The sequence below is a fragment of the Syngnathoides biaculeatus genome, unplaced genomic scaffold (genome assembly GCF_019802595.1).
Source record: "Syngnathoides biaculeatus isolate LvHL_M unplaced genomic scaffold, ASM1980259v1 ctg172_pilon_pilon, whole genome shotgun sequence".
Taxonomy (NCBI): domain Eukaryota; kingdom Metazoa; phylum Chordata; class Actinopteri; order Syngnathiformes; family Syngnathidae; genus Syngnathoides; species Syngnathoides biaculeatus.
In genome coordinates, this window is record NW_026907436.1 from 1 (window position 1) to 12,197 (window position 12,197).

Below are 12,197 nucleotides of genomic sequence, written 5' to 3' on the forward strand. Positions count from 1 at the left end.
TATATAATAAATATATATATATATAAACCCTGAGACTCATACGTGCTTGCGCGGCAAAACGGCAACACAGGAGTTATTTAGACAGCCAGGGTTTTAAACATCATTTGTACAATGTTTAAATATGTTTGTATATATTGTAGAAGTGCTTCCGACAGGATTGCCGTGATGATTTCATTGCCCCGTCTAGGACCTACTGTGGTGTTTGTCTTCACTAGAACTGCGGTGGAAAAAAAAAAAAAGTGATGCTTCGAGGCTGGCAGTACCTCTGCAGACCCACCAGATGGGAACTGTGGGAGGATGCCGAGCAGGACGAGAGAGGAAAAACTCCGTCAGGAGGGGTCAGGGCTTCCTGTATGAGAGCACCCGTCCGGAACAATGCGCATGCGAGGATGTACTTCTCTGCTGCAAAGGGTTTTGGGGCTCGATGAAAAAAGAAAAATCCGCCGTTAGGAGCAGCCACCGGGTGCATGAAAGTGGGTGGACCGGAATCCGCGGACACCTGCCCTGATTTGTGTTTAACATGATTAGCAATATCAATGTTTAGAAAGTTAGCAGTGTGATTCCGTATTGATCAGAGGCTAAGCATCGCCTAAACATTGACGTATAGCACACATAGAACGCTTGCGCTAACATACACCAGAACTGATTTCATTGTTAGAAAACCTCATGGTAATGTTTTATATAAGTTTATGAAACAAGTGTGTATATAAAACGATGGTTGTTCATGAAGAAGAAACGATCTTGAACACTTGATTAGGACACCTGGACTGTACAGAATAGACTGTATCATAGGCACAACAGGTGCCTTTATAAAAATTATAAAAAGACATTCTACTGCTTGCCGAACACGAGGAAAACGGGAAGATGGGCGGTATGGGAGGATGTGAGGAGTGACTGGGCGGACGCCCGGTACAGGAGGCGCCGCAGGCCGACACGAGGCTTCTGGGGGCACGATGGCATGGCGCAGGGTGGGTCGATGTCCGCATGGCACACACACACACACACACACACACACACCACACACACACACACACACACACCATTCAGCCCTAACCCGATCGCCCCTCCGCGCGCACGGGACGAGGGGGAAAGCGAAATCTCATGTCTTCTTTGTCTTATAGGATCGACGGAGACATTCCTGGGGGCCAGTGAATCACAGACATTGAGGCCAGGGAGACAGACTAAACTACATATATGGTATAAAGGGTCTCTATGCGTCAATGCATGTTTTCTCTGGTTAGTGTGTGTGATATATATATATATATCTATATATATATATATATATATATATATATATATATATATATATAAACCCCTGAACTCATACGTGCTTGCGCGGCAAAACGGCAACACAGGAGTTATTTAGACAGCCAGGGTTTTAAACATCATTTGTACAATGTTTAAAATGTTTGTATTATTGTAGAAGTGCTTCCGACGGGATTGCCGTGATTTCATTGCCCCGTCTAGGACCTACTGTGGTGTTTGTCTTCACTAGAACCGCGTGTGGAAAAAAAAAAGCGATGATTCGAGTCTGGCAGTACCTCTGCAGACCCACCAGATGGCGACTGGGGAAGGATGCCGAGCAGGACGAGAGAGGAAGAACTCCGTCAGGAGGGGTCAGGGCTTCCTGTATGGAGGACCCGTCCGGAACAATGCGCATGCGAGGAGGGGTACTTCTCTGCTGCAAAGGGTTTTTGGGGCCTCGGATGACAAAAAAAGAAATCCGCGTTAGGAGCAGCCACCGGGTGCATGAAGATCGGTGGACCGGAATCCGGACACTGCCCTTGATTTGTGTTTAACATGATTAGCAATATCAATGTTTAGAAAGTAGCAGTGTGCTTCCGTATTGATAGAGGCTAAGCATATAGGCCTAAACGTTGACTTGACGTGATATCACACATAGAACGCATTGGCTAACATACACAGACTGATTTTACTGTTAGAAACCTGATGTAATGTTTGTATAAATTTATGAAACAAGTGTGTATATATAAAACGATGGTGTTCATGAAGACAAGAAACGTTCTTGAACACTTTATTAGGACACCTGGACTTACAGAATAGACTTTGTTAATAGGCACAACAGGTGTGCCTTTATAAAAATTATAAAAAGACATTCCGCTGCTTGCCAAACACGAGGAAACGGAGAAGATGGGGCGGTATTGGGAGGATGATGAGGACTGGGCGGACGCCCGGTACAGGAGGCGCCGCAGGCCTACACGAGGCTTCTGGGGGCGCGATGGCGTGGCGCAGGGTGGGGCGATGTCCGCAGGCACACACACACCATTCCAGCCCTCACCCGAAATCGCCCCTCGCGCGCACGGGGACGAGGGGGAACGCGAAATCTCATGTAATCTTTGTCTTACAGGCCCGAACGACGACATCTCCTGGAGGCCAATGAATCACAGACCTTGAGGCCAGGAGACAGACTAAATTACATATATGTGTAAAAAAAGGTCTAATGCGTCAATGCATGTTTCTTGGTTATGTGTGTGTGTATATATATATATATATATATAAACCCTGAGACTCATACGTGCTTGCGCGGCAAAACGGCAACACAGGAGTTATTTAGACAGCCAGGGTTTTAAACATCATTGTACAATGTTTAAAAATTTTGATATAAATTGTAGAGTGCTTCCTACGGGATGCCGTGATTTCCTTGCCCCGTCTAGACCTACTGGTGTTTGTCTTCACTAGCGCCTGCGGTGGAAAAAAAAAAAAAATTGATGCTTCGAGGCTGGCAGTACCTCTGCAGACCCACCAGATGGCGACTGTGGGAAGGATGCCGAGCAGGACGAAGAGGAGGAGAACTCCGTCAGGAGGGGTCGGGCTTCCTGTATGGAGGACCCGTCCGAACAATGCCGGCATGCTACGAGGAGGTACTTCTCTACTGCAAGGGTTTTTGGGGCTGGGGCTCGGAAAAAAAAAGAAATCCGCGTTAGAGCAGCCACCGGGTGCATGGAAGTCGGTGGACCGGAATCCGGACACCTGCCCTGATTTGTGTTTAACATGATTAGCAATATCAATGTTTAGAAAGTTAGCAGTGTGCTTCCGTATTGATAGAGGCTAAGCATATAGCCTAAAACGTTGACGTATAGCACACATAGAACGCATTGGCGAACATACACAGACTGATTTCACTGTTAGAAACCTGATGTAATGTTTGTATACATTTATGAATGAAACAAGTGTGTATATATAAACGATGGTGTTCATGAAGACAAGAAACGTTCTTGAACACTTTATTAGGACACCTGGACTGTACAGAATAGACTGTATCATAGCACAACAGGTGCCTTTATAAAAATTATAAAAAGACATTCTACTGCTTGCCGAACACGAGGAAAACGGGAAGATGGGGCGGTATTGGGAGGATGTGACGAGGACTGGGCGGACGCCCGGTACAGGAGGCGCCGCGTAGGCCTACACGAGGCTTCTGGGGCACGATGGCGTGGCGCAGGTGTGGGTCGATGTCCGCAGGCACACACACACACCACACATTCCAGCCCTACCCGAAATCGCCCCTCGCGCGCACGGGGACGAGGGGGAACGCGAAATCTCATGTCTTCTTGTCTTACAGGCCCGAACGGAGACATTTCCTGGGAGCCATGAATCACAGACCTTGAGGCCAGGGAGACAGACTAAATTACATATATGTGTAAAAAAGGGTCTATGCGTCAATGCATGTTTCTTGGTTATGTGTGTGTATATATATATATATATATATATATATATATATATATATAAACCCTGAGACTCATACGTGCTTGCGCGGCAAAACGGCAACACAGGAGTTATTTAGACAGCCAGGGTTTTAAACATCATTTGTACAATGTTTAAAATGTTGTATATATTGTAGAAGTGCTTCCTACGGGTTGTCGTGATTTCCTTGCCCCGTCTAGGACCTACTGTGGTGTTTGTCTTCACTCGAGCCTGCGGTGAAAAAAAAAAAAAAAGTGATGCTTCCAGGCTGGCCAGTACCTCTGCAGACCCACCAGATGGCGATTGTGGGAAGGATGCCGCGAGCAGGACGAGAGAGGAAAAACTCCGTCAGGAGGGGTTAGGCTTACCTGTATGGAGGACCCGTCCGGAACAATGCGCATGCGAGGAGGTACTTCTCTGCTGCAAAGTTTTTGGGCCTCGGATAAAAAAAAGAATCCGCGTTAGTAGCAGCCACCGGGTGCATGTAAGTCGGTGGACCGGAATCTGGCCACCTGCCCTGATTTGTGTTTAACATGATTAGCAATATCAATGTTTAGAAAGTTCGCAGTGTGCTTCCGTATTGAATAGAGGCTCAGCATATAGCCTAAAACGTTGACGTATAGCACACATAGAACGTGTTGGCTAACATACACAGACTGATTTCATTGTTAGAAACCTGATGTAATGTTTGTATAAATTTATGAACAAGTGTGTATATATAAAACGATGGTTGTTCATGAAGAAGAAACGTTCTTGACACTTTATTAGACACCTGGACTGTACAGAATAGACTGTATCATAGGCACAACAGGTGCCTTTATAAAAATTATAAAAAGACATTCCGCTGCTTGCCGAACACGAGGAAAACGGGAAGATGGGGCGGTATTGGGAGGGTGACGAGGACTGGGCGGATGCCCGGTACAGGAGGCGCCGCAGGCCTACACGAGGCTTCTGGGGGCGCGATCGTGGCGTGGCGCAGGGTGGGTTGATGTCCGCAGGCACACACACCATTCCAGCCCTAACCCGAAATCGCCCCTCCGCGCGCACAGGGAGGAGGGGGGAAAGCGAAATCTCATGTCTTCTTTGTCTTATAAGGCCGAGAACGGAGACATTTCTGGAGGCCAATGAATCACAGACCTTGAGGCCGGGAGACAGACTAAATTACATATATTGTGTAAAAAAGGGTCTATGCGTCAATGCACGTTTTTCTTGGTTATGTGTGTGTATATATAATATATATATATATATATATATATATATATATATATATATATATATATATATATATATATAAACCCTGAGACTCATACGTGCTTGCGCGGCAAAACGGCAACACAGGAGTTATTTAGAAGCCAGGGTTTTAAAATCATTTGTACAATGTTTAAAATTTTGTATACATTGTAGAAGTGCTCTCCTACGGGATTGCCGGTTGATTTCCTTGCCCCGTCTAGGACCAACTGTGGTGTTTGTCTTCACTAGAGCCTGCGGTTGGAAAAAAAAAAAAAAGTGATGCTTCGAGGCTGGCAGTACCTCTGCAGACCCACCAGATGGAGACTGTGGGAAGGATGCCGAGCAGGACGAGAGAGGAAGAACTCCGTCAGGATTTCCTGTATGGAGGACCCGTCCGGAACAATGCGCATGCGAGGAGGTACTTCTCTGCTGCAAAGGGTTTTTGGTCCTCGGATGAAAAAAAAGAATTCCGCGTTAGGAGCAGCCACCGGGTGCATGTTAGTCGGTGGACCGGAATCCGGCCACCCGCCCTGATTTGTGTTTAACGTGATTAGCAATATCGATGTTTAGAAAGTTAGCAGTGTGCTTCCGTATTGATAGAGGCTAAGCATATAGCCTAAACGTCGACGTATAGCACATGTAGAACGCGTTGGCTAACATACACAGACTGATTCCACTGTTAGAAACCTGATGTAATGTTTGGATAAATTTATGAAACAAGTGATTAATTTTTTAAAACAATGGTTGTTCATGAAGACATGAATTGTTCTTGGACACTTTGTTAGGACACCTGTACTGTTCAGAATAGACTTTGTATAATGGGCACAACAGGTGCCTTTTTAAAAAATGTAAAAAGACATTCCACCGCTTGCCAGAACACGAGGAAAGGAAAATGGGAAGATGGGGGGGTATTGGGAGGATGACCAGGACTGGACGGACGCCCCGGTACAGGAGGCGCCGCAGGCCTACACGAGGCTTCTGTGGGCGCGATGGCGTGGCACAGGGGGGGGTCGATGTCCGCAGGCACACACACACAACACAACACACACACACCATTCCAGCCCTAACCGGAAATCGCCCCTCCGCGCGCACGGGGGCAGGGCAAAGCGAAATTCACGTCATTGTGTCTTACAGACCAAACGGAGGCATCTCTGGGGGCCAGTTAATGACAGACCTTGAGGCCAGGGGGACAGATAAAATACATATATTGTATAAAAGGGTCTATGTGTAAGGTGTACATGCATGTTTTCTTGGTTGTGTGTGTGTGGGGAAAAAAAAAATATATATATATTATATATTATTATATTACTTACATACCCCCTGATACTCATACGTGTTTGTGCGGTAAAACGACAACACAGGAGTTATTTAGACAGCCAGGGTTTTAAACACAATTTGTACATTGTTTAAAATATTTTATATATCGTAGGAGTGCTTCCTACGGGATGCCGTGATTTCCTTGCCCGGTCTAGGACCGACTGTGGTGTTTGTCTTCAGTCGCGCCTGCGTTTAAAAAGCGATGCTTCGAGGCTGTTAGTACCTCTGCAGACCCACCAGATGGCGACTCTGGGAAGGATGCCGAGCAGGACGAGAGAGGAAGAACTCCGTCAGGAGGGGTCAGGGCTTCCTGTCTGGAGGACCCGTCTGGAACAATGCGCCTGCGAGGAGGTACTTCTCTGCTGCAAAGGGTTTTTGGGCCTCGGATACAAAAAGGAACTCCGCGTTAGGAGTAGCCACCGGGTGCATGTAAGTCGGTGGACCGGAATCCGGCCACCCGCCCTGATTTGTGTTTAACATGATTAGCAATATCGATGTTTAGAAAGTTAGCAGTGTGCTTCCATATTGATAGAGGCTAAGCATATCGCCTAAACGTTGACGTATAGCACACATAGAACGCGTTGGCTAACATACACAGACTGATTTTACTGTTAGAAACCTGATGTAATGTTTGTATAAATTTATGAAACAACTGTGTATATATAAAACGGTTGTTCATGAAGACAAGAAATGTTTTTGAACACTTTATTACGAGACCTGGACTGTACAGAATAGACTTTGTATAATAGGCACAACAGGTGCCTTTATAAAAATTATAAAAAGACATTCCGCTGCTTGCCAAACACGAGGAAAACGGGAAGATGGGGCGGTAATGGGAGGATTACGAGGACTGTACGGACGCCCGGTACAGGAGGTGCCGCAGGCCGACACGAGGCTTCCTGGGGCGCGATGGCGTGGCGCAGGGGTGGGTCCATGTCCGCAGGCACACACACACACACACACACCATTCCAGCCCTAACCCGAAATCGCCCCTTCGCGCGCACGGGTAGGAGGGGGAAAGCGAAATCTCATCTCTTCTTTGTCTTACAGGCCCAAACGGAGACATTTCCTGGGGGCCAGTGAATCACAGACCTTGAGGCCAGGGAGACAGACTAAATTACATATTTGTGTAAAAAAGGGTCTATGCGTCAATACATGTTTTCTTGGTTATGTGGGTGTGGTAATCTATATAATATATATATATATATTTATTATATATATAAACCCTGATACTCACACGTGCTTGCGCGGCAAAACGGACAACACAGGAGTTATTTAGACAGCCAGGGTTTTAAACATCATTTGTACATTGTTTAAAATATTGTATATATCGTAGGAATGCTTCCCACCGGATGCCATGATTTCCTTGCCCCGTCTAGGACGTACTGTGGTGTTTGTCTTCACTCGCGCCTGCGGTGGAAAAAAAAAAAAAAAAAAAGCGATGCTTCGAGGCTGGCAGTACCTCTGAAGACCCACCAGATGGCGACTGTGGGAAGGATGCCGAGCAGGACGAGAGAGGAAGAACTCCGTCAGGATGGGTCAGGGCTTCCTGTATGGAGGACCCGTCCGGAACAATGCGCCTACGAGGAGGTACTTCTCTGCTGCAAAGAGTTTTTGGGCCTCGGATAAAAAAAGGAAGTCCACGTTAGGAGCAGCCACCGAGTGCATATAAGTCGGTGGACCGGAATCCGGCCACCCGCCCTCATTTGTGTTTAACATGATTAGTAATATCGATGTTTAGAAAGTTAGCAGTGTGCTTCCGTATTGATAGAGGCTAAGCATATAGCCTAAACGTTGACGTATAGCACACATAGAACGTGTTGGCTAACATACACAGACTGATTTCACTGTTAGAAACCTGATGTAATGTTTGTATAAATTTATGAAAAACTGTGTTATATATAAAACGGTTGTTCATGAAGACAAGAAAGTTCTTGAACACTTTATTAGGAGACCTGGACTGTAGAGAATAGACTTTGTATCATAGGCACAACAGGTGTCTTTATAAAAATTATAAAAAGACATTCCGCTGCTTGCTGAACACGAGGAAAACGGGAAGATGGGGTGGTATTGGGAGGATGACGAGGACTGGGCGGACGCCCGGTACAGGAGGCGCCGCAGGCCGACACGAGGCTTCTGGGGGCGCGATGGCGTGGCGCAGGGGTGGGTCGATGTCCGCAGGCACACACACGCACACACACACACACACACCATTCCAGCCCTACCCGAAATCGCCCCTCCGCGCGCACGGGGACGAGGGGGAACGCGAAATCTCATGTCTTCTTTGTCTTACAGGCCCGAACGGACACATCTCCTTGGGGCCAATGAATTACAGACCTTGAGAATGGGGAGACAGACTAAATTACATATATGTGTATGAAAGGGTCTATGCGTCAATGCATTTTTTCTTGGTTATGTTTGTGTGTGTATATATATATAAATAATATATATATATTATATAATATATATATATAAACCCTGATACTCATAAGTCCTGCGCGGCAGAACGACAACACAGGAGTTATTTCGACAGCCAGGGTTTTAAACATCATTTGTACATTGTTTAAAATATTGTATATATCGTTGGACTGCTTCCTACGGGATGCCGTGATTTCATTGCCCCGTCTAGGACCTACTGTGGTGTTTGTCTTCACTCTCGCCTGCGGTGGAAAAAAAAAAAAGCGATGCTTCGAGGCTGGCAGTACCTCTGCAGACCCACCAGATGGCGACTGTGGGAAGGATGCCGAGCAGGACGAGAGAGGAAGAACTCCGTCAGGAGGGGTCAGGGCTTCCTGTCTGGAGGACCCGTCCGGAACAATGCGCCTGCGAGGAGGTATTTCTCTGCTGCAAAGGGTTTTTGGGCCTCGGATACAAAAAGGAACTCCATGTTAGGAGCAGCCACCGGGTGCATGTAAGTCGGTGGACCGGAATCCAGCCACCTGCCCTCATTTGTGTTTAACATGATTAGCAATATCGATGTTTAGAAAGTTAGCAGTGTGCTTCCGTATTGATAGAGGCTAAGCACATAGCCTAAACGTCGACGTATAGCACACATAGAACGCGTTGGCTAACATACACAGACTGATTTCACTGTTAGAAACCTGATGTAATGTTTGGATAAATGTATTAAACAAGTGTATATAATAAAGGAATATAAGAGTTTGAGCTTAAAGTAGTTCATTAGATGTTGCTACATCCTGTGTGAGACTGTAAAGTGCTGAGCATGTGACTGGTGGAACGAACAAGGTATGCGGTGCAAGAATGGAATGTTTTAGAACAGACGGTGCTTAAATGCAAGGAGGATGCGGGGAGAGAGAGGACTCAAGAGGCAGTTGGTGGGAAAAACTACTGTCAAGAAACCACCACCAGGAGGAGCCAGCACGCGATTCTGCAGGGGAGGAGTCGGGCCAACATCCGGGCGGACCAAAGGAGACCAATGAGAGAGCGCCAAGGATACCTGCAGGAGACACAGAACCAATAGTGAATCAGTAGATTGTACTTTAAAATTGTTCTGGGAAACTCGGATGTAGAGTACGTCGCCTGAGGGAACAGAGACGTACAGGGTTATAATGAGAGGGACCCGAGACCCAGGTGTGTGTTGAAGGAATAAATCACTAGGTGTGTGTGAAAATCCCGGCTTCCTGATACCTTTCTATTGCAGAATGAGCGTGCATATTGTTGGATGAGTGGCAGTTGGGTAAGGTCACAAATTGGAGTCAGATTACTAACTTAAGTTTATGATGATTTAGAAAATAAAATATCCAACAGCTGTAAAAAAGTTACAAACATGAATATTTCGAAACTAAAGCTTTTCTGTTGGTTCCAAAGGCTTTAATGTTGTTGTGGTGGAGAGTTCTATTGGAAACATGCATAAAATTGGCAAGAAAAGCATCCTATTGATGTTATAGCCAAGGAGGAAAACTGTGCCATCATGCTCTCAAACGCTTTTTTTGGCTGTAAAAAAGTTACAAACATGAATATTTCCAAAACTAAAGCTTTCCGGTTGGTTCAAAGGCCTGTAATGTTGTGTGGTGGAGAGTTCTATAGGAAACATGCATAAAATTTGCAAGAAAAGAAAAGCATCCTATTTCATTTTATAGCCAAGTTGAGGAAACTGTGCCATCATACTCTGAAACGCTGTTTTTGGCAGTGAAAAAGTTACAAACGTGAATATTTCCAAAACTAAAGCTTTTCTGTTGGTTCCAAAGGCCTGTAATGTTGTGTGGTGGAGAGTTCTATAGAAAACATGCATAAAATTGGGAGGAAAAGCATCCTATTTGATTTTATAGCCAAGTTGAGGAAACTGTGCCATCATACTCTGAAACGCTGTTTTTGGCAGTGAAAAAGTTACAAACGTGAATATTTCCAAAACTAAAGCTTTTCTGTTGGTTCCAAAGGCCTGTAATGTTGTGTGGTGGAGAGTTCTATAGAAAACATGCATAAAAGTGGCAAGAAAAGCATCCTATTTGATTTTATAGCCAAGTTGAGGAAGCTGTGCCATCATGCTCTGAAACGCTGTTTTTGGCTGTAAAAAAAGTTACAAACATGAATATTTCCAAAACAAAAGCTTTTCTGTTGGTTCCAAAGGCCTGTAATGTTGTGTGGTGGAGAGTTCTATAGAAAACATGCATAAAATTGGGAGGAAAAGCATCCTATTTGATTTTATAGCCAAGTTGAGGAAACTGTGCCATCATGCTCTGAAACGCTGTTTTTGGCTGTAAAAAAGTTACAAACATGAATATTTCCAAAACAAAAGCTTTTCTGTTGGTTCCAAAGGCCTGTTATGCTGTGTGGTGGAGAGTTCTATAGAAAACATGCATAAAATAGGCAAGAAAAGCATTGTATTTAATTTTATAGCCAAGTTGAAGAAACTGTGCCATCATGCTCTGAAACACTGTTTTTGGCTGTAAAAAGTTACAAACATGAATATTTCCAAAACTAAAGCTTTTCTTTTGGTTCCAAAGGCCTGTAATGTTGTGTGGTGGAGAGTTCTATAGAAAACAAGCATAAAATTGGCAAGAAAAGCATCCTATTTGATTTTATAGCCAAGTTGAGGAAACTGTGCCATCATACTCTGAAACGCTGTTTTTGGCTGTAATTACAAACATGAATATTTCCAAAACTAAAGCTTTTCTGTTGGTTCCAAAGGCCTGTAATGTTGTGTGGAGGAGAGTTCTATAGAAAACATGCATAAAATTGGGAGGAAAAGCATCCTATTTGATTTTATAGCCAAGTTGAGGAAACTGTGCCATCATGCTCTGAAACGCTGTTTTTGGATGTAAAAAAGTCACAAACGTGAATATTTCCAAAACTAAAGCTTTTCCGTTGGTTCCAAAGGCCTGTGTAATGTTGTGTGGTGGTGGAGAGTTCTATAGAAAACATGCATAAAATTGGCAAGAAAAGCATCCTATTTGACTTTATAGCCAAGTTGAGGAAACTGTGCCATCATGCTCTGAAACGCTGTTTTTGGCTGTAAAAAAGTCACAAACGTGAATATTTCCAAAACTAAAGCTTTTCCGTTGGTTCCAAAGGCCTGTAATGTTGTGTGGTGGAGAGTTCTATAGAAAACATGCATAAAATTGGCAAAAAAAGCATCCTATTTGATTTTATAGCCAAGTTGAGGAAACTGTGCCATCATGCTCTGAAACGCTGTTTTTGGCAGTGAAAAAGTTACAAACGTGAATATTCCCAAAACTAAAGCTTTTCCGTTGGTTCCAAAGGCCTGTAATGTTGTGTGGTGGAGAGTTCTATAGAAAACATGCATAAAATTGGCAAGAAGAAAAGATCCTATTTGACTTTATAGCCAAGTTGAGGAAACTGTGCCATCATGCTCTGAAACGCTGTTTTTGGATGTAAAAAAGTCACAAACGTGAATATTTCCAAAACTAAAGCTTTTCCGTTGGTTCCAAAGGCCTGTAATGTTGTGTGGTGGAGAGTTCTATAGA

At 44.7% G+C, this 12,197-nt stretch overlaps 1 protein-coding gene across 1 annotated transcript; it reads left to right on the forward strand.

Annotated features, from left to right (window-relative positions):
* Window positions 1-6,191: 6,191 nt before the first annotated feature.
* On the forward strand, window positions 6,192-9,472 carry LOC133497134 (uncharacterized). The gene is made up of 3 exons (XM_061813307.1): window positions 6,192-6,681; window positions 7,632-7,842; window positions 8,882-9,472. Exons 1-3 carry the CDS (start codon window positions 6,493-6,495, stop codon window positions 9,142-9,144), a joined length of 663 nt encoding a protein of 220 aa, XP_061669291.1. The 5' UTR covers window positions 6,192-6,492; the 3' UTR covers window positions 9,145-9,472.
* The last annotated feature ends 2,725 nt before the right edge of the window (window positions 9,473-12,197 follow it).

Coding starts and splice junctions, on each gene's coding strand:
- LOC133497134 (XM_061813307.1), top strand. CDS start 6,493: ATGGCGACTCTGGGAAGGATGCCGAGCAGGACGAGAGAGGAAGAACTC. Junction 6,682..7,631: donor GGAGTAGCCACCGGGTGCAT/GTAAGTCGGTGG, acceptor TGCCCCGTCTAG/GACGTACTGTGGTGTTTGTC. Junction 7,843..8,881: donor AACAATGCGCCTACGAGGAG/GTACTTCTCTGC, acceptor TGCCCCGTCTAG/GACCTACTGTGGTGTTTGTC.